This window comes from Trachurus trachurus (genome assembly GCF_905171665.1).
Source record: "Trachurus trachurus genome assembly, chromosome: 7".
Lineage (NCBI taxonomy): Eukaryota > Metazoa > Chordata > Actinopteri > Carangiformes > Carangidae > Trachurus > Trachurus trachurus.
In genome coordinates this window covers 17,338,595-17,360,181 of record NC_139901.1, presented here as the reverse complement: position 1 = coordinate 17,360,181, position 21,587 = coordinate 17,338,595, and the positions used below count along the sequence as shown (strand labels likewise).

Below are 21,587 nucleotides of genomic sequence, written 5' to 3'. Positions count from 1 at the left end.
AGATTACATCAGATTTAAAAGATAATATGGTAACTGGGTTCAGACTTGATTCTCAGTACATCGCAGAAATCATGTTTATCATAATAAACAATTAATTTATTACTGTGTCAAGTGTCCATGACAGAATTTACATAGATGTGCAGACTTGGCAGCCTAAATGAAGTCAGCAGGAAAAAAATTATCTTAATGTTTGGACGCACTCTGTGTTTTCTCTCACCCTGTAGCTGCGTCACCATCCCTTATGGTTCATACCAGTGCAGCTATGCCATGAATGTTTTTCACATTAAAGGGGAAAGGTGTGCCACTACCACAGAGGTACTCTTCATTAAAGCAGCAGGTGTTTAACCTTAGTTTGCAATGAACCCAAACATTTATTTCACAATCAAAGACAATGAGGACTAACCCCTAAAGTCATATTTGAGAAATGAATTTTATTAGAATCTAAATATGAATATTACATGATCAGCATTTTGCTTATCGTTGCCTGTTTTACTGCAGAAAGCTGTTGAGTTGCTGTATTTACACAAATATGCAAGTCTGTCACCTGTTTCTCAGAATAAGGATAAAAAAAGACAAATTATTCTAACTGACCTCAGTGGGAAATCCTTCCTCTAAATATTAGGATCATCAGATTTTTGTTTGTGCTAGGGCGCATGCATGTGCAGTAAATTCGTCACACTTGACATTTTTAAGAATTTTGTTTATGGACCAGTCTAACATGTCTGGCTTCTTCTTCTACACCCAGGCACTAACTTACTATAAGCTCCTCCTTTATCCTCATAAGATCCTCAGGTAACAGCGAATGAGATAAGGAGCACACCTATCTCTACGCCTCCCTCACAAAGCAGCATTGTCTCAGCCTCTCTTCAAAACTCCCCATCAGCAGCGTGAGAATCACATTTAATCACAGGATCCACGCTTATACACATAGTATCTGAGAAGGAATGAAAATGCCTGTCAGCCTCTGTGGAACATGGGACATGATCAGCAATGTCAACTTTGAGGGCTACATGATTGCACTGGGTAAGTCCTCAGATCATGGTGTTCCAGTCAAACAGTTGTATTTTAATGTCAAACCTCTATTGAAATACATGTTTGCATTTATATCTATCAAGCTATTTGCAGAATGTGTTTGTTGCCCGTGGGTGGCTCCAGGGCACAACCCTGGATTTGTAACTACTGTAGTGTACAATCAGGTAAAACACCTCTCTGCCATGCCAGGTATCACCCCTTGCTTACGAAAGATTGCTATGAAGCTGAAGCAGAAGAAGGTGATTGAGCAGCATGGTGACCAGAACGTCATCAAGACAGTCACCGCTTTCCGAAACTACACCGTGTCCTTCAGAGTGGGCCAGGAGTTTGAGGAGGTTACGCGGGGACTGGACAACAGACACATCAAGGTGAGGATGGATGATGGCGAGTATTTTCAACATTGTGTGATGTGTTTTACCGTCATTTTGAGTGGTAAAACTGTTATGTCTCTTTCTGTGCAGTCACTGGTGAGATTAGAGGGGAATAAACTGGTGTGTGAACAGATTGGAGACAAGAAGAACCGGGGCTGGGCTCACTGGATTGAAGACGACAAGCTTTATCTGGTAAGAACTTGAAGGCACATATTTGATCATATTCGTTCCGCATAATGCACAAAACACTGAATTGAATTGAATCAAATTGAATTGAATTGCATTGGATTGAATTGAATTGAATTGAAATGTTCTGTGTCCCATAACCTCAGGAGTTGTACTGTGAAGGAGAAACCTGCAGGCAGGTCTTTAAGAAGAACATGACTGAGTGAAGAAGAATGAAAGCTGTATTTCAGGAGAAGTTACTCAGACGTGAACAGCATCATGCATTAGATGCACTAATCTAAACTACGAACAAGACCTCAGTGCAGAGCTAGTTAAAGTTGCAGCGCACTGATTAATGTGACTTCAATACTCTGCTCAAATGAAAATGTATGTGTTTTCAGGATATGGATTTATACCACTAGATGGCATAACTGCATTACTTTTGGTAGATTTTGGTCTGTAGTTTCAGGTGCTTGACTCAGCCACAAGCATCTTGCTTTTTCAGCTGGCTGAAAAAAGCTTGTCAAAACAGGATCTATTTGATGATAACCTTTTGTTTCTCTTTTGTCCTGTAACACAACTTTTAGGCTTTCTTTCTGTCTAACATTGGTTGACCTAAATGTAAAAAAGAAAGAAAAAAAACCTCTCTCAAATGCATCTCCACCCAATGCACTGTAGTAAGTGAGGTGTTTTATGTGAATATTTTATAATAAAATTGGTTTTGAAAGAAGTCTGAAGTGGCACTTTTTTCATTTCCCTTTACTCTTTTTTATTTTGTCATTCTATCTTTAGAAAAATATACAAACTTATTTTTCTGATTGTAATGTGGGTTCTCAAACTTATAAATATATAATCTGTGTAATCATTAATTCCACAGATGATGATCAAATGAAAGGTATGGACTGCAATGAATATGTTATAGTAATTAAATGGCATAGGCTACTGTACAGCAGCTAAGATACAATTTTTTGCAACTTGTGCCTCGTCTGACACACTTACCTCCCTGTAATATGACAGGACGACACAACCTGTTGTTCTGACCTTGTGCCCCACTGACTGCTCATGCACACTGGGTTTAATAAATAACCACAGGATGTGTTTATTGTGTTGAAACAAAATAAACAGCAGCTTGAAATTGTTTATTTTAGTTCAGCTAGCTGGATGGAAGTCCATAGTCACTGTAAAAAATTAGACTAATTAAAGTAACTGCGCATATTATTCCAGGTGATATATATTCAATGTATTATGTGCAACAATAGTGGAGCCCTCTTCGGGCTCATAAGTCACGTGACGTAGTGTAGAACCAAAATGGCCGCTGTTGTATTTTGACGTATAATAGCTAGCTACTTTTCTTTTTGTTTCATTCTTGGTAGAAAACTAGCCAACGAGAGACTTTTCGGAGGAACTGTATCCTGTCACCCTCCGTATACCAGTGTCCTAGTTTTTATCCCGAAGACAATCAACAGTGACACATATTCGTTGAACGAGTTAGACTATGCATATTTAGTTCAAGTATTGGCTAGCTAGCTGGCTCTGGCTGGCACACAGAAAAGCAGTTGGAAGTCAAATAGCCAGGCTAACTTAGCAACGATGGAGGAATTGAGCGCAGATGAGGTAAGGTGACAAAATAAGGTGTCTTAGTTAGAAGCCGCTCTGTTTTTACTCGTGTAACAATGTACAGTTAGATCCACGAAGGTTTTCCTTTCCGTCGGACTTAAAGTCAAATGGAAATGCTACTAGCTCCCTTGCTAGCCCAGAGGCTATCACACTCTAAATTGAAGAAACGTATCCGCGATGAAAATACACCGTTTACTCTCAACACCGTAACACTCACAACTGCCTGTTAGTCAACGCAACTCGCGAGGTGTTTATTTACGATAGTCAGTCAGTGTAACAGAGTGAATGGGCTTGTAAACTGTGGATGTGGATGTTTGTGTCACCGTTGCAAGTACGCTAATGTAATTTAGCCGGCGGAGCTAAATGCTAACTAGCTAACGTGATACTGAACGCTGTGCACAAGCTGGCTCCAGTAATTAACATCGTTTTCTTAATCAACCGTTCACATATCATACTATATTGACTCTGTTTCGTTTGTTAACGTTGGACGTTTTCTCCTTTATTTAGACAGGTTGTGTTACATTTTGACCGTTAGGTTGGTTCGGTATATTTTCTTGCGGTAAGCTAGCTGACAGCTGCTAACGTTGTTTTGCTAACAGTCAAAAATTAGCCTGTGAGACGACTCAGCATAAAACACACACATACACACACACACACACACGCACACCGGGCCACCATTGTGTAATAAACTGTGGGCCGACTATGCGGTCACTGAGCTGCTCCCCTTGAACCATACACAAGATCCGTAGCGTTCACTCCATTTGAAACCTTTTAGGTGCATTTAGCAACTCGCAACGGATTATGCATTTGATTAGCAATAGTTCGTAGGCTCGTCAGCTGAGTTGAGACGATCAGAGCTCAAATCAGACTTTGTTACTTCAGTAGGTTGTGTTGTATTTGTTCAATTGGGCATCGAGGTCTTGTAAATGTATTACTACATTACTCCAAAAGCTGAAAAACGATCAGTGTTTTAATAATGGGCCTTTTGTGTAGGGCTAATTATCAAATAATGGAACTGTTAGTATCACCTTGTATTTCTTGATATAATTTGTCCTGCAATAAAACAAAACACAGTCATTAAATCATAAATGTTTATAAGCCCATAATATGTGCTTTGAGGAAATATCTTAATCTGCTGATTCTTTAATTCAAGATTCGCAGAAGGCGATTGGCTCGACTGGCCGGGGGACAGACCTCACAGCCCAGCACCCCTCTCAGCACACCCTTGACATCCCCACAGAGAGAGACTCCACCTGGACCCCTCCATGGACCCTCAGGTGCCACACCCCAGCCCCTGCCACCAGCTGCCTCCCAATCATTGGGGCTCAATGTCCACAGTGGTACCCCTGCCACATCCCCTATGGGCACCTCTGGTAAGAAGAACCGAATAAGATCTGCAGGTTTTGGGAAGTCTGTCCAATGTCTTATTAATGTTATTACAAACAATAGTTAAGGTTAAATCTTGTATCTCAGGTTTGATGGTAACACTGGCTCAGGATTCATTTAGGTTTGCCTGTCTGATGTCAAGTCTAAGCCCAACGTCCTATCCTATGAAAACTACGTAACATGTCCTCTTTGAAACTTGGTATGTAAACAGTCATGGTTGCCACCTGTTTGACTCTGTGCACAATACTGAAATGGACCGTTTACATTTGTGATGTTGATATTATAGCAGCAAGAACCAGTTGTACATCCTGAATAACATCAGCAGATTGTTGTGAATACACCGTCCCTGTGTGATACTACATGTAGGCCTGGCTGTACAAAGTGAGAATTGATCTTTTCACCCGTGCATTGCTCTAGAAGATGCACTAGCCATTTATGGATGCACTGACATTTTCCTGGCATTGTTTGTTGGTATGCAATGCATAGATGTGGTGGTGGCTTTATACAGAATGGCCTTTTCAGGGCCACTGCTATGTTTTTTCATAACCAGTTCAAATTGGATATTCTTCATCTGTTGCATAAGCCTCCACTATATACCAATATATATATGTTGGAAAAGTTTTAAGTGACACAATGGGGGTACACTGTGTTTATTTGACTCTACAGTTAATAATGATATAATTGTTGTGGATCCAGTAGAGAGTTGTTAATTGCAGCTCTTTCGACAGTACAGTGCTGACTGTTAATCAGCTTTCTCTCTCAGTGTTTTCAGTAATTAGGACTTATAATGTTGTGGCACCCCATGTTGGTCTTAAAAATACCAATCTAAGCCTTTAGCTGCCCGTTGTGACCAAGTAATGCCTTCTTTCATAATCAACTCTAAAAAAATCTAAAACTTAAAATAGCTGCTGTATTGTGTCTCATCTACATTTAAGGTTGAGTTCTTGTAAACAGTTAAGTATATTATTACAATGTAAAACTGTATTAACCAAAGAATAAATCTGAGGCATCATAGTACAATGAATGTAAAAAGGAAAGGTATGGCAGGCTAAAATCCAACAGCATAAGAAACCACAAAAATATGTATGAGCCATAAGGTTTTTAGGTAATCTGAAATATGACAGTTGTTTATGAACCAAGAAATGCTGTTTCAGACTTGAATCAAAATATGACACATGTCATTTAATTAGATTTTATTTTGTGCTTAAAGGTGCTCAGTTGTGGTGTTTTGCTTTTTGCAGGGGTGGCATATGGTAGTCAGAGCAGCGAGGGTGTCAGTTCCCTCTCCAGCTCCCCCTCCAACAGCCTTGAGACTCAGTCCCAGAGTTTGTCCCGGTCACAGAGCATGGACATTGACACTGCCTCCTGTGAAAAGAGGTAAGGGGTTTTCCAATACCTTATTGTGTGGTCTCAGTCAAAGGCTGTAAGCTCCATGAATGACAATGTAAAAGGACACCGATACAATTTACTTTGAGTTCCAAAACATCTCTTGTGGGCAGGCTGCTAAAACATCTCCAAAATGAAGAACAGAGACTCTGTTCAACTTCAATTATATCAGTTACAGTAGGTTCCAGTTGTGACAGATTTTTATGTGTCAGACCAAAAAAGAATAACGCAAGACTTCACAAACATCACAAACGATGACAGAAATGCAGTGATGATCACAAGTTACTTTTGAGAAAAGCTATAACAATGTTGACTTGTTCCTTTTTGAGGTTGCTTCAGTGATATTATTCTCTTGATTGATACAGACATTAATAAAATATGTTTTTTGTAAGGAGGGCGCAGTAGTGTAGTTGTGAGAGATAATGACACTTCACATGGGCCGCTGAGGTTTGAGTGTTTGCATAGTCTTCTTAAGGATGAAGAGACTTAATGACCACTGTATCCCTGTTTTATTCCAGCATGTCCCAGGTGGATGTGGACTCAGGGATAGAGAACATGGAGGTGGAGGACAGTGATCGCAGGGAGAAGAGGAACTTGACTGAAAAGGTAAATGGCAGCAGAGAATGTTACTCAAACAAGAGGCTATTATTGTGTAAAAACTTGACCATGTCCATCTTGAGATAAGGTGAGTTTTGACACGAGTAAACATAAAAGGAATGTTGGGTGTTTACGGGAACTTAACTAGGGACTTTCCTCAGGTGCTATTTGTTTCACTTTCTTTTATTTCAGCCGTCTAGTCTCTTTATAGTCAGAGATCACAAGATAATGAGTATCATGAGAATCAAAGTAATGCAAGTCCTTTTGACATTTACACTGTAAATGGCTCCAGAGTGTGATCAAACCTTCACCGTTGTTTCTTCTGCTACCCCAGGAAACCTCTGCAAACTCAGATGTCTCTGAAGAACAGGCTTTGCAGCTCATTTGTAAGATCCTCCGCGTATCGTGGAAGGAGCAGGACAGAGATGTCATCTTTCTCCCTTCACTGGCTGCAGAGTTCCACCAGAGCCCTAAAGATGGTATGTGACTGAACCACCATCACCATACCCAGGACTGAATGACTGTCTCTTTTGTTTAAAAACTCAAGATATTCATTCGATATTTCCCCCCCCCCCTCTAGCATACTCTGACTTCAAAGACCTGATTGGCCAGATCCTGATGGAAGTTTTAATGATGTCCACCCAGTCACGTGTCCACAACCCTTTCGCCAGCTTGACCGCCACCTCTCAGCCAATTGCAGCAGCCAAATCTCCCGACCACCGCCTGACGCTGGTGCAGCCCTCCAGCCTAGGTGGGAGCCCCATGGGCCCCAGTGCGGGCTCTTTTGGAGCCAGCTCTCTGTCCAGGCAAGTACCTTGACTTATATAATCCACCAAGACTCCCAGAGACATATCGGGGCTCTGGATTGGTTGTCATCTAGACTTGTCTGGGAAAATGTGTAAAAGCTGGAAACTTCCATGAGTGTTTTTTCCCCTGTAATTCTGATTTTGCTTTGATTTTTCCCCCCTGTTTTTTAAGACATTACTGCCTGATAATTCTTGCCAATGATCATCTTATCAATGTTGTCCACAGTCTGTATGGGTGTGGTAGTCCTCACCCAATGGCTTTGGAGTCAGCCAAGAGGACTTCTCCATCTCTTCCCAACCCTACTACATCCTCTGTACCTTCTACACCCTCTACACCCTCTACCCCTCAATTCATTGTTCCACCCAGCCCACCAGTTACTACTACTCCAAGACACTCCCTCAACCCTCCATCTGCCCCCATGCCCATCTCCCAGCGCTATCGGCCTTACTCTGTCACCTCTTCCTGGGGAGCCCCCTCTCCATCTAGCTCTGGTCAAAGAGGATTTAGTTTCTTTGGACCCTCTCCTAACCCTGCAGGGCCCTCTGTTCCTCCCAACACCCCAGTTCCCATGCCACCACCCAGCCCCCAGCCCTTCTCCTTGAGCTCACCTAGGGCTCGCAATCTACCCTCCTCCACTCCCCCTGCCACGGTGCCCCCTTCTCCCAGATCGTATACCCAGCAGACCTCTTTTGGTTCCAGGATCCCACCGTCTAGGTATCTTATCTGCATTTTGCGTGACAGTGTGTGTTGAACATACAAGTAAACTTACTAAAATCTTAACTTTTTGTGACCCATGAGAGACCTTCAACTAAATCTTTGGCTGGTTTCCCTCCGGTACAGATATGGTTTCTTGTATTAGGTTTTAGCCATTTGTCATCGGTCTTTGTATCAATCGAATAACAGAGTGCTCATCTGAAACCCGATGAACAACCAGATATTTTAACTTTTCTATGTGTAGAATTATCAGTTAAGAGAAATCAGCAGCAGTTTTTAAAAAGGAATATATACAGAATGCAGCCTGTTAAAAAATATAAAGAATTAAAAGTATATAAATATATAAATAAACACTTCTATTCCTTATTATTTCAAATATAACAAAACATCAATATATGGGCTGTCCAGGCATTTCCAAGTTCTTGTTTTACAGTATTAATACAACCTATTCAGGGCTCCAGGCTGCCCCTAAATGGAGGCATTTTGCCTCTAGAATTTGAGACAGTTCAAGTAGATTTTTCATCTACTTGTCTTGTGCACGTGCAACCAGTACATTTGCTGTTTATGTTGTTTAACACTTGTAAAATGTGGAAGAGGTGACACAGAATCTAGTATCTGCCATTACAGGTGTGAGTTCACTGTATGTGAGGATCATGAATGAAAAGGAAATGTGAATATTTGCATTTACAGTGCGCACCCTGAAATGTTCTGCTTGCGCTCCAAAATGTTTAAGTTAGGGGCCACTGTGCTCCTAGTAAAACAAAGTTAGTCTGGAGCCCTGCTATTTCTAACATGTATAATATTAAAACATCTAACCCGTTTGCATATAACTCATCTCAGATGTTATTTTAGAAGCATGTTTAAAATATCCTGCACTGCTTTAAAATTCGCAAGCAAATGATATGGGCCTCACCTCTCTTGGCATTGACTTGCACTGGACATATTGTATGAGAGATTGTGACACTCAATTTGGTCATGAGTTGAACAAATGCTCTGGCATTGTATAAAAGCTACAAAATGGTATTAAATATTTAACAGGCAGCACAGGAAGTAGTTTTCAAGCAAGCATGCAACTCTCCAGCATCCTCTCCTTAGTGCCCCCTCTCTCCTGTCTTCTTTTCCTGTGACTTGTTGCCATTCCACATTTGTCTTCATGTTTTTTCACTGCCCTTCTGCTTCTACGTGCTTGCACAACATCCTCTTTTCTTCCATTCTTTCCCTCGCTCCCATCTTTTCCTCGTCATGTTAGCCCCTTGTCCCTCCTGTTCTTTGCCCTATCTGACATGTCACAGGCCAGCAGTGATGAAGATTCTGAGGAGGAGGAGGATTTTGCACGGGTTCAGTTTGGGTCCAGGTACACCGCTGCACGGTGTGGGCTGTGTGTGTGCTTGCTCAGTGATGGACCCACTGCATGTTACAATGGGGCCCAGGAGGCTTATGACTAACAGTGCACAAGCACACCAGGGAAGAGTGGTGAGAGTTAAACTGATGGAGGTCGAGCCATCTTTGAGAGTGCGTTACTTGTTTTGGTTATCAGAGGTTTGGACGTAAAATCCATTAACTATAACTCTTGGTAAGTAGTAAGTGTAGTCTCAGTTAGTAGATGACGATTAAAGTGAAAGTGTGTTGTAAAATGCTGCAGGATACAGAGATTATATGAGATATTATCTTGAGGAGAAAGTTTCCCCATTTAGTACAGCATGAAGCTCTTTTTTCCAACTCCTACTGTGGACATTTCTACCGCCACCTAAGTGTTTAGATGAAGCAAAATGGCCTGGCATGAATAAAGTTCAATCGATATCAAAGTTATTTCTTACTATAACTTGTTGTGTTGTTTTAACTCAGTGTAGTGGTGATGATTCCTACATTGCCTGTGTCCAATGGACAAATAACAAATGTTCATTATCTTAGTTTGTATGGTTTATTATGCCTTGAAGCAGCTCACATACAGGTTTTGCTGTTACAGCTGATCACTAACAGCAATTTAAACTCGTGCCACCACAGTTAAATGCGACAAGCTCAATCATAATATTGGCTTCAAAGACTTGATTTGATACAATATGATTTTTTTACCCCCTTTTCAAGAGACTAGTACTGAGATTGTGAAATGCTGTCACTAATGCCTTAATAGTTTGTTTCTTTCAGGGCCCTTGAGAATGGGTTTGTGCTTGTTAACCATGCAGCCATGAAAATATATAATGCTAACGATACATCTCTCTGTGCTTTGATGTTTTCTTTGACTGAAATGGCACCCCTCTGTCCCTGTTTCTGTGTTTACCTTCCTGCTTTTAGTCTTGGTGCATGTGGAGGGGGGATGTCCTGCGATTCAGCCAGCGACCGCTTCACCATTGAACCATGCAAAGAGACAGAGATGCTGAACTACCTCATTGAGCGTTTTGACAGTGTTGGTATGGAGGAGAGGAAAGCTCCCAAGGTAGCTTGCTGTCTGCAAGATGTCTGATTCAGTTTTTGTTTAGAAAATGTTGTTTTTTACAAGATTCTGTAGATGCATTAACACTGTGAGAGATTTTTTAGACCGATAACCCTTAGGATAACAATGACCTCTATTTCATGTTCTTTGTGCCTTATTCACCATGTCTGAATTGTTGACGCAATGTTCTGAGGACAGAGAAACAATCCGTACTTCAGGGACTAGCTGTAGGCCAGTGGGGTCTGTAAATGAGAAGTAGTTTTTCTCATCAAAGAACCTTGATTCAACAGTGTCAAGAGAGATTGTTTTGAATTGTCAATGTACATTTTTATCACTCCTATAACCGTTCTCTCTCCTCTCCTCTCCTCTCTGTTTCTCCCTCAGATGTGCAGCCAACCAAATGTCAGCCAGCTTCTCAGCAACATTCGCTCTCAGTGTATTTCTCATGTTGCCCTGGTCCTCCAAGGCACTCTGACACAGCCTCGGTAAGCAAGCCAGCAGCACACTGTGACAATCTTTGGGCTTTATCCGTCATTATCTTTTTGTACATTCTGTTCCTTTTCTTTAGTTCAGAGTCTGAGTCACCATAGCAACTACTCTTTCACCTTGCTTCAAATACATTTATTTATTTATTTGTCTATTTATTTTCACCACGGTGCCTTTTGTCTCCCCTTTCTACATGTAGAAGCCCTCTCCAGCAGTCTCTGCTGGTTCCCTATATGCTGTGTCGGAACCTTCCATACGGCTTTATTCAGGAGCTGGTGCGCATTACCCACCTGGAGGAAGAAGTGTTCAGACAGGTGGGATGCAGCCCCATCCATTTTTGATACGTACTGTATACCCAATTTAGGGTTACTTTTGTAAGCTGAAAACTATTGCAGCATAAAGTGGGTCGGGCAGAAACACAGAGCACACTCACACAGGGGCAATGTGTTCTTTCATTTATTCTGATTATTGTAAGGCAATATCTTACATGACTGTAGTTTGTGTGATAATTTGCTTTTCTTGGTCATTTTAAAACACATTTGCAATAAGGCAATCCCTTAGAATTTCCAAAGTTGGTATAACACTGTTAATAAACATGTAAACTTTCACTGCTTTATCTTTCTTTTCATTATCCAGATCTTCATTCCCATCCTCCATGGGCTGGCTCTTGCAGTGAAAGAGTGTTCTTTTGACAGCGACAACTTTAAATTCCCTCTTATGGTAAGGAGATGTCGATTTATTCTGTAGTACTAAACAGGACACAAGGTTGTCGTTAGTTACAGGGGAAGTACAGTACAGCAGAGCGTAATGAGCTTCTAGCCGTTTGATGGACAGCTCCATATGTGTAGTATAAGTGCCATCAGCCATGGCTTTAAATCAGGTGACTTTTTTAACAAGAGTAAATTTTGTTGAGCATTGTTTAAAACATGTTGTGGAACAAGTTGGTTCTAGTTCTTTTTTTAGTTTTTATTTTATTTTATCACAGACGTAACAAGATTTATCTTAAAAATCAATTAATCTCAAACTTTGCATTTTATTGAGAATATATGTCATAAGATTAATGTTTTGTTTTTTTTGTTTTTTACAGGCATTAGCTGAACTTTGTGAAATCAAGTTTGGAAAGACTCACCCAGTGTGCAGTTTGGTGAGTATACAGTTGGATAGATAAATCAACATCATGGCATTTAAGTGTCCATCATTATGTCCCTAAGGCTCAAATTATTCAGGTCATGTCTAATTTGTCACCAAACATTTTCCAGTATTTTCCCTGAGACATTAATTGTATTTGTGAGTTTCTCAGTCATTTTTTCGGTCTATGCCTTCCTCATGCCAACATGCCCAGGTGACGTCAGCACATTAAATTTGTCCTGCTTGTTTTATTCATGACCGCAAGAGTTCTTTCTGCTCCACATTCAGTATTCAGTATAAAGACGAGACAAAATCACCTGCGACTTGAAAAGCACTGGGTTATAACTGACAACATAACGATCTTTGAGAGCAGATTTCTTTTATTTTAAATTCAGTTAACAGTTTTGTTTTTTCACATTCCCAGTAATGGGTGAATGTGCTAATAGCGTAATTGCAGCATATGTACGTCAACCCATATTTAGATATGTAGCTTCTCTTGATGGGTTAAACTGAATTAGCAGGTAGGAATATAGCTATGGTTCATTATAATCCATGTTGCTGGTGTTAAGATGGAAAATAGCACTGCTTGTTAAAAAAAAACTGTTAAAGGTTGATTGGAAACTATGAAGAATTTCTTCACTGCATTATCTAATATGTGTCATCATCATTGTTTCTCTGTGCAGGTAACGTCACTGCCTCTATGGTGTCCCAAACCTCTGAGCCCTGGTTGTGGCAGAGAGGTCCAGAGACTGTCCTACCTGGGAGCCTTCTTCAGCCTTTCTGTGTTCGCTGAGGATGATGTGAGTTGTCTATCCAGTCAAACAAGTAGCTGCTAATTGGCTACAATCTGGCACCATTAGTGTACTAATTGTAACTCACATGAAGTGTCTGGAAATGGCGACCAGCCTCAATTCACTTATACTGCAGCAATAGAGTTTGTTTGTTTGTTTGTTTGTTTGTTTGTTTGTTGTGCATGTTTTAATGTGTCAGTTTACCCTCTTCTCCTTTAGACCAAAGTAGGAGACAAGTATTTCTCGGGCCCAGCCATCACCATCGAGAACACGCGAGTCGTCAGCCAGTCATTGCAGCACTACCTGGAGTCAGCAAGGGTGAGTCTCATCTTCAGTGTTTTTTTATTTAATACACACTGTATCCATTATGTGTGCAGAACAATCTGCTTAAACGACGTGTCATCTTTTCCAGGGCGACCTGTTCAAAGTTCTCCACAACATCCTACTAAATGGAGAGACACGCGAGTTAGCTCTTAATTACATGGCAGCTTTAGTCAACTACAATGTGAAGAAAGCTCAGATGCAGGTGAGTCTTGGAGGTTATTCATTGGAAAAAAAAATGTAATTCACAGTTGACAAGCTTGCACATTAAGGAAAATAGTAGTGTCAAAAACAATTATTTTAACCTAACTTGTGTAAAGGCTAGAAGCTCAAACAAAAATAGTTTAATTCTAAGAATTCAATTTATTTTAAAATGTAAAAATGAGATTGCAGGATTATGTGCACCTATTCTGTCATCTGGTCTGGGCGGCAAATTGCACTTCTCATTCAGGGTGTTCACACGGCTGATGAACATGAATTTCTCTTTTCTCTCAGACCGATGACAAACTGGTGTCTACAGATGGCTTCATGCTCAACTTTTTATGGGTGCTGCAACAGCTGAGCATGAAGATCAAGCTGGAGACAGTGGACCCTTATTACATTTTCCATCCACGCTGCCGCCTTGTTGTCAGCCAAGAGGAAACGCGTCTAAAGGCCACTATGGAGGAGCTGAAGAGCTGGCTAAGTGAACTACGTAAGTAGACATGAATAAAAAATACAGTGATGCATGACTGTGAGGACTGTTTTTAAGAATGTTTTGTTCTTGAACTTTAAAGTGACTAATTGGTGTTTTGTGCTTTGGTACATCGATAATGCACAGGGACTGCATAGTTCATAAACTGCTGCCATTTTTAGAAACCTGTTAATTGCATATAGAGTACCCATTTTGCATATTTATCAGATCTTCTTTTCATTCAAAGTCATCAGCAACACAGCAGCTATACATGCTGTAAATACACGATACAATTGATGAATTAATGTATATTTTGGTAATTGAAATAATGAATTTTATTTGTCCACCTAAACAGACGAAGACCCCACCAAGTTCTCAGAACCCAAGTTCCCCACTGAGTGTTTCTTCTTGACGCTGCACACCCACCATTTGTCCATCCTGCCTGGATGCAGGCGTTATATCCGCAGGTTGCGAGCCATCCGTGAACTGAACAGGTACACACACACACACAGGTATTCAAAGTATGCTTAGTTAATAGATACTTGGTGGTGGTCTTTGTTTACCCTGTTGTGTTTACCCTGACAGGACTGTAGAAGAGCTGAAGAACAGTGAAAGCCAATGGAAAGATTCTCCCTTGGCCAGTCGACACAGAGAGATGCTGAAGCGATGCAAAACTCAGCTCAAGGTCAGTTTAACATCCTTGTAGATACTCCCACTGTCTTCCCTTCATTTACTGATTAAACCATGAACACTCGAGACAAGATTGAGAGCTGCAAACACTCCTCGCTCAGTTCTCTGAAGCTGAGCATTACAGTAGTTATACCCTGAACTATCCTTAAATGCTGAAACATGCAAGATTCTACAACAGAGCATATTTACTTAGATTTGATCCTCATCATGTGTGACTCTCTGCTGTCAGAAACTGGTGCGAGCCAAAGCTTGTGCTGACGTGGGCCTTCTGGATGAGAACCTGCTCCGTCGATGTCTGCAGTTCTACAGCACAGTCATTCAGCTCATTCTCCGCATTGTAGACCCTGCCTACCCCAAGTGAGTTTCACTGCCACTGACAGACCATGTTTGTCATTGTTGTGATACTGATGTGAAACCATAAGGATTTTCCTTTTCAATCTTGGTAGACATGTCATTCTGTGTTCTGTGTCTGTAACTGTTTGTTTTTCTTCATCCTTTATGCAGCATTACTCTGCCACTGAATCCTGAGATTCCCAAAAGCTTTGCTGCTCTCCCCGAGTTCTACATTGAAGACGTGGCTGAGTTTCTGCTTTTTGTTGTGCAGTAAGTTCATGGTTCAGTCTTGCACATGTATCTCTTTAGTAAACCTTGTCTTAATAATAATAATTTGTGGATCGCAGTAATAACGTGTATATATCATATGTGAAGACTCGATAGGGATACATTATACAACAGTAATATTTTGTCAATTCACAATATGTGATTTATCAGTTTCAGAAATCAGTGTCTACATCCAAACAGAAGTCAAAGCTAATACTGATTCATAGACTAATCACTGTCATCACCTCATCTTTGCCCTGTGCTCCAGGTATTCTCCCCAGGTTTTATATGAGCCATGTGTCCAGGACATTGTCACCTTCTTGGTGGTGTTCATCTGCAGCCAGAACTACATCAGGAACCCCTACCTTATCGCCAAGTTGGTGGAGGTGCTGTTTGTCACCAACCCTGCTGTACAGCCTCGTACTCAGCGATTTTCTGAAATGATGGAGAACCACCCGTTGTCCGTCAAACAGCTGGTCCCTGCGCTCATGAAGTTCTATACTGGTGGGTATATTGTGTATACTGTAGTCCTGTTCATAGGAAAAACATAATCAAATTGTTTCTAGGCCTTGTATAGCTGACCTAAACTTTTTTTGTTATGTTTTTTTTTTTACTTTCTCCTTTGGTCAGATGTTGAGCACACTGGCGCCACCAGTGAGTTCTACGATAAGTTCACTATACGGTACCATATCAGCACCATCTTCAAGAGTCTCTGGCAGAACATTGCTCACCATGGCACCTTCATGGAGGAGTTCAAGTGAGTTTGCTTTTGATTTCTGTTTTGGTTTAAAATGACATAATTTAGTTTCGGGCAAAAGTCTGTCTTATTTGAATTCCAACCTGACTGTCTCTGTCATCTTTTTCTGATCTCACTCCTTTCTAGCTCTGGCAAGCAGTTTGTGCGCTACATCAACATGCTGATTAATGACACCACCTTCTTGTTAGACGAGAGCCTTGAGTCCCTGAAGCGCATCCACGAAGTTCAAGAAGAGATGAAGAATAAGGAGCAGTGGGAGCAACTACCAAGGGTCAGTGCTCCACAGAATTAGTGTTGTGAGGATTAAACTATTGCACATTGACAATAAAACACCATATCTGTTAAAAACTGGGGTTAATCACACAGAATGAGAGGCATTCATGGAGGTGGGCACTTCAGACTCAAAAGCTGAGCCCTCCGGTCATAATTCCACCATGACCATGGTTTACAGGTCATAAATTTGTGATTATAAAAACCCTGAATGCTGCTTTTGTCACCTAAAATCCCCACATTGTTATTTGTGCTGAGATGTGAGGCTTGCAGACGGCAACTGAAGAATTAGTGGTGTTGAAATGTTTTCCTGCCAACTTTCAGGAGCAGCAGCAGAGCCGCCAGTCCCAGCTGACTCAGGATGAGCGGGTGTCTCGCTCCTATCTGGCCCTGGCCACTGAGACGGTTGAAATGTTTCACATCCTCACCAAGCAGGTCCAGAAGCCTTTCCTCAGGCCTGTGAGTGTTGCTGCCCCCACTGGACATTTTGGAAAATGTTCCCACTTGTGCTTGATAAATTCTAGAAAAATGCATTGTCAGCTATACAATAGTTAGAGTAAATGTAAAGGTAACATTGTCTGTCTGGATTTGATATTTTGTCCTAGGTTAATTCATTTTAAATTTGATCATTTTAATTTGAACTCATTCACACAGGAGCTGGGGCCTCGTTTAGCTGCCATGCTGAACTTTAACCTCCAGCAGCTCTGTGGGCCAAAGTGTCGGGACCTGAAGGTGGAGAACCCTGAGAAATATGGCTTTGAGCCCAAGAAGCTCTTAGACCAGCTGACCGACATCTACCTGCAACTAGACTGCGCCCGCTTTGCTAAAGCGATTGCAGACGACCAGGTTGGTGCTGATGAGAACAAAGTGCACACTTGGTCACAAATACAGCATTTAGACTACTTAGAAGGTTATTATCATCAATAGGCTACTGGTCATGAGATAAGGCTGCAGGCTGTTGAGGTTAGCACAGTTACAGTCATGTTGCCTTGGAGACACCAGTATGAAAGCTCTATTGTGCCCAGCGAACATAATAAGGTTTCACCCACTTCTCCCCAAATAATACAAGCTGCAAGCAGTGAGGTACCAAGTACTGTCAACCAGTTTGTTGTCATGTGTTAAACGAACAGTTTGCTACATTCACATTATATGTTCATGTGGCACTGTGTCTATTTAGGCACCACGTGATTGGATATTTTGGTTTAAAATTAAAAAGAGCAAAGTAACATTACAGTATTGACCGGAGGCAGTTGATAATGTGTGATTTGTTCTGGGAGAATACTTTTAATGATGCAGTTCCAGTGGCATAACATTTAATTTTCTAATTTTCCCCTTTTGTTTGTTTGCTATAAAAAGACGTGCAACTGTTTTACATCTTACATGTGACAATAACATACAGTGAAAATAGTGAATACTTGCATCAGTTCATCATTTCAAAGATATTCTTCTGTTGCGGCTCCCTAATGATTTTTTCTTTATTTGTGTCTGTTCAGCGATCATACAGCCGTGAGCTCTTTGAGGAGGTGATCTCAAAGATGAGGAAGGCTGGAATCAAGTCCTCCATTGCCATTGAGAAATTCAAGCTGCTGTCAGAGAAGGTGGAAGAAATAGTCGCCAAGAACTCCCAATCTGAAATGGACTACAGTGATGCACCCGATGAGTTCAAAGGTGTGTTGTGTGTATCTTTTTACAACTAGTAGAGGTAAACTGTCCAACTATTGTTAATGTTTACTGATTACATTTTTTGTAACACCTGTTTGGAAAATGATCATCTCTGAATTCCTCAAAGAAACAAAACATGATAGTGATGTTGTGTTGAGATTCACAATCATTTGTCATGTTGGATTTCCACAATGGAAAAATGAGAGGACCTGTCATGTCGCTCGGTCATCAGCATCTTTAAATACATTTCTTAATGGAAATAAGCAATGTTAAAATTAAAAAATAAATAAATAAAGAATGATGTTGTCACCTAAGCTTTATCCACAAAGTCACAGAATCTGAGTCAGGTCAGTCGGTGCAGATGGACAGCATCTTCAAGAGCCTCTGTTGCTGTTAAATTCCAGACATTTGCAGGGGATTTTGTAGCTCATAGGGGTCATATAGACAGCTTAGAGCAGGGCTATCATATAACCACAGACTTAATATAATCTAGTAAGAGAACGTGGCCCACATACCTCCTTTGATTCCCACATATGCCAGCCAACCCACCACAGTTGATGGGAGTGTGCCATACAGGACGCTTGAGTATCAGCTTTCTATGTGGTTAAAATCTCCCATGCCAGGTTTTATTTTTGTAATGCACAAGTCCAACTGTAACAACCTTGTGACATTTCAATATAGGGCACACTTTATTGAATGCCCTCATTGAATATTTATTGGATATTTTCTTTACTGATGTTTTGATAGGTGCAGTAATACTGCTGTCATATAAAACATAATTTATTACAGAGGTGGGGCTGTGGCCCATAATGACATATTTTACATGACAAAAATGGTATTTTGATTTAGTATTTCTTTGTTTATTATTCCTCTGTTGAGGCATAATGTTATCATGTTTCATTCTCGTGGACACAACATTTCAGTAACGCTGATGTAACTTCTTAAAATGTTGCACAAATGTTCACCAGGACTCAAGAATGAGCTGATTTAGATTTTGGCCTTGTGAATGCAATATCACAGAGGGATTAACTTATTTTGGTGCTAAAACTTGAATTCTGTGCTGTACAGAAGCATAAAACTAGAATAGCCAGTTGGTTGTTGATTTTTTTTTTTTTATGAATGTTGGCCTCTTAATCTTCTGTAAAATATACATGTAACTGTTCTATAACAGATCCTCTGATGGACACACTGATGACTGACCCTGTGATGCTGCCTTCGGGGAACATCATGGACCGATCCATCATCCTACGCCACCTGCTCAACTCCCCCACTGATCCCTTCAACAGGCAGCCTCTCACAGAGAGCATGCTGGAGTCAGGTAACCCCGTCAGGCTGTCTTTTCACCAGTAATTGTATGTAAAATGGCTCAGATCAGAGTTGGCGAGAGCAAGTGCAAATGTCTAAGCAATTATTTGGTTGCAAACATTTTCTCAGTCATTGCTCACAATCTGTCATTAATTCTACAGTCCCTGAGCTGAAGGAGAGGATCCATACCTGGATGAGAGAGAAACAGGGTGGACGGCCTATCTAAGGACCACATGCTAACCATCATTAAGGGATCTGTCCGAATCGCCTGAATTCAGTGTCACTACTACCAATGACAACAAAAAAAACATTTTAAATGGAAAAAAGGAGACCTGATTTGATTTATTTTTCTTTTCTTTTTTTTATTCGCATTTACCCTTTTTGTCTCAAACCATTATCATGGTTCTAAAAACGAAACATAATAAAGTTAAGACTTTTAAGTTTTTTCTCATGAGTTTGTGTATATATATATCAAAATATATACATATATTTAACAAAAGTTAGACCATGCATTGTAATGCTGCAAGACTAAATTTCCACCAACAGGTTTATCAGCGAAGGTGCAAACACTTCACTTCACTGATCATCTTCCTTTACTGTTCTCATTTTGTTTTGTGATTCTGTGTATGTTGGGTTTATGGAGGACTTATAATAATTTTAGGCAGATGGGAGGGCATTACATTTGGGGAAGTCTGGGTGGGTTCTGATGAAATTGCTAGCCCTTAGTTTTTATGATGGAGAGACTGTGACAACGATAAACTTGAGTCCACATAATGTATGCTGGTGTCCTAACACATGCACAGTTTGTGCTTGTAGATGAAGTTCAGAACTGGGAATAATCATTAAGGATGTAGCTTAACGTAAACTAATCCTAAGGTTAGCTTCCTTTTGAGTACAGTAGGAAGATAAGCAGTGGTTTACCAAAACACAGTATGTTCAGTTGTTCCTTTTAGTCTCATTCTCCCTGCTCACTTGGATTAAACTGAATTTTACTTCTTGTGTGTGCATGGCCTCAAGTTCAGAACCTCCTAAGCGCCTCATGGACAAACGACCCTCTTTTAGGTGAAGTGAAAGGACCATGAGAGAATGTAGCATGACCACCAGAAACACCATCGTAGGAGCACACCATCAAAGTCTGTTCGTCAGAGCCACTGACATCTCACCTCAATATGGTCTCTTTCAAATGGCACTGTACCTAACTTGACCTTGCTGACCTTAACTGTACAGGAATAATTTCCTTTAACCACATACCTGTTTTGGAAGCTAGGATTTTGAACTGAAATAAATGATGATGCACATTATTTCACAACTCGTCACTGTTTTTTCCTCAGATTGATGCCTCAGTGGTTTTGTTTGGCCTTTTTTCTTAAGTTTATTTGACACTATGAGAAGACCTAGCGTCTAGAATAAACCGTCGGACGATACAAAGTCTAAAACTAATCTTAATCAAGGATGCTGATGTAAAGAGGCAACATGAAGCAATACAGAGGCTAGGTTAAACATTTACAAACACCTATAATATCAATGCAATCACTCAGAAGTAAACAGCAGAATTACATACACATCAGAACTTGGATGTTAAACCTCTTATCTCGGGTTTCTCAAGCTAAACATAGTGATGGAAACTGATTTATCTTTGTCTTCCTTTTCTTTTTTCCAGAGACAACTTATTCCAGTCTGTAACAAGACAGTCTGTTTTCTGAAATGTGGTTTCCCAAATGCAGAAGCTTAGTCATTCTACTGTAAAGGTTATAAACTAATGGACTGACTTTGGCAACTCTCACATTTTTACTGGCAAGATTTAAAGGATGTATAATAAAGGTAAACCTGAGTGGTTTACCTCGGGAAAAAACAGATTAATCCCCTTAGTCATGGTTAAAATGTGAGCAACACTTGTTCAACCCTATGACAACAAGCCCAAGTACAAATGAACAAAATGCACTCTGATGAGGATTCAATGAATAGGCCTACCATTCAAAAATACATTTTATATATCTGCAAGTAAAATGGATAATTTCTGTGGTTAAATGTAGAATACGGTTGTAAACGTACTGTAGCGTTTTTATAAAAAGCCCAGAAATGTGACCCGCCGCTCCATTTGTCGCTAGACGGCGCTCTTTGCGGTGACCCTGGGTGTTGCGGTGACAGCGGTGCGGGGAGCGGTGGGTAGAAATCCTGCAGTGTGGCGTCACGGTCGTAAAAAAAAAAAAAAAAAAGGAGAGAGAGAGAAAGACCCCGCCCACTCCCTCTCTCGTTCCGACACCGAAGGCTGCCATTGGCTCTGCGATGCATTAGTCATCGGCATGTCGTCGCTGATTGGCCCGTAGCGCTGCCAGTCAGCGTGACCGAGAAGGAGTTGACGTAATCTCTTCGGTAAATCAAGGCAATCTATCAATTC

General features: G+C 40.7%; 2 protein-coding genes across 3 annotated transcripts; both read left to right on the top strand.

Moving 5' to 3' along the window:
* Nucleotides 1–950: 950 nt before the first annotated feature.
* Nucleotides 951–1,795, top strand: rbp7a (retinol binding protein 7a, cellular; the record flags this gene model as incomplete). Its single annotated transcript, XM_083975931.1, has 4 exons — nt 951–1,023; nt 1,222–1,400; nt 1,494–1,595; nt 1,736–1,795. The coding sequence occupies 4 exons, from the start codon at nt 951–953 to the stop codon at nt 1,793–1,795; spliced, it is 414 nt and encodes a 137-aa protein (XP_083832057.1).
* A 925-nt stretch (nt 1,796–2,720) lies between these two features.
* ube4b (ubiquitination factor E4B, UFD2 homolog) lies at nt 2,721–20,490 on the top strand. 2 transcript variants are annotated; one of them, XM_083975916.1, is made up of 29 exons: nt 2,721–3,182; nt 4,339–4,558; nt 5,813–5,948; nt 6,476–6,563; nt 6,889–7,033; nt 7,135–7,360; nt 7,587–8,075; nt 9,325–9,429; nt 10,368–10,509; nt 10,891–10,991; nt 11,192–11,306; nt 11,629–11,712; nt 12,080–12,136; nt 12,804–12,920; nt 13,131–13,229; nt 13,324–13,437; nt 13,728–13,926; nt 14,261–14,399; nt 14,491–14,590; nt 14,825–14,952; nt 15,100–15,198; nt 15,464–15,699; nt 15,826–15,952; nt 16,079–16,223; nt 16,547–16,681; nt 16,877–17,068; nt 17,716–17,890; nt 19,056–19,202; nt 19,351–20,490. In XM_083975916.1, the coding sequence occupies exons 1-29, from the start codon at nt 3,159–3,161 to the stop codon at nt 19,413–19,415; spliced, it is 4,149 nt and encodes a 1,382-aa protein (XP_083832042.1). In that variant the 5' UTR covers nt 2,721–3,158; the 3' UTR covers nt 19,416–20,490. The 2 variants fall into 2 exon arrangements, with proteins under 2 accessions (XP_083832042.1, XP_083832043.1); XM_083975917.1 differs by lacking the exons at nt 7,587–8,075; nt 9,325–9,429 and having other exon boundaries at nt 2,722–3,182.
* Nucleotides 20,491–21,587: the final 1,097 nt, after the last annotated feature.

Coding starts and splice junctions, on each gene's coding strand:
- ube4b (XM_083975916.1), top strand. CDS start 3,159: ATGGAGGAATTGAGCGCAGATGAG. Junction 5,949..6,475: donor ACTGCCTCCTGTGAAAAGAG/GTAAGGGGTTTT, acceptor GTTTTATTCCAG/CATGTCCCAGGTGGATGTGG. Junction 15,953..16,078: donor ACCTTCATGGAGGAGTTCAA/GTGAGTTTGCTT, acceptor ACTCCTTTCTAG/CTCTGGCAAGCAGTTTGTGC.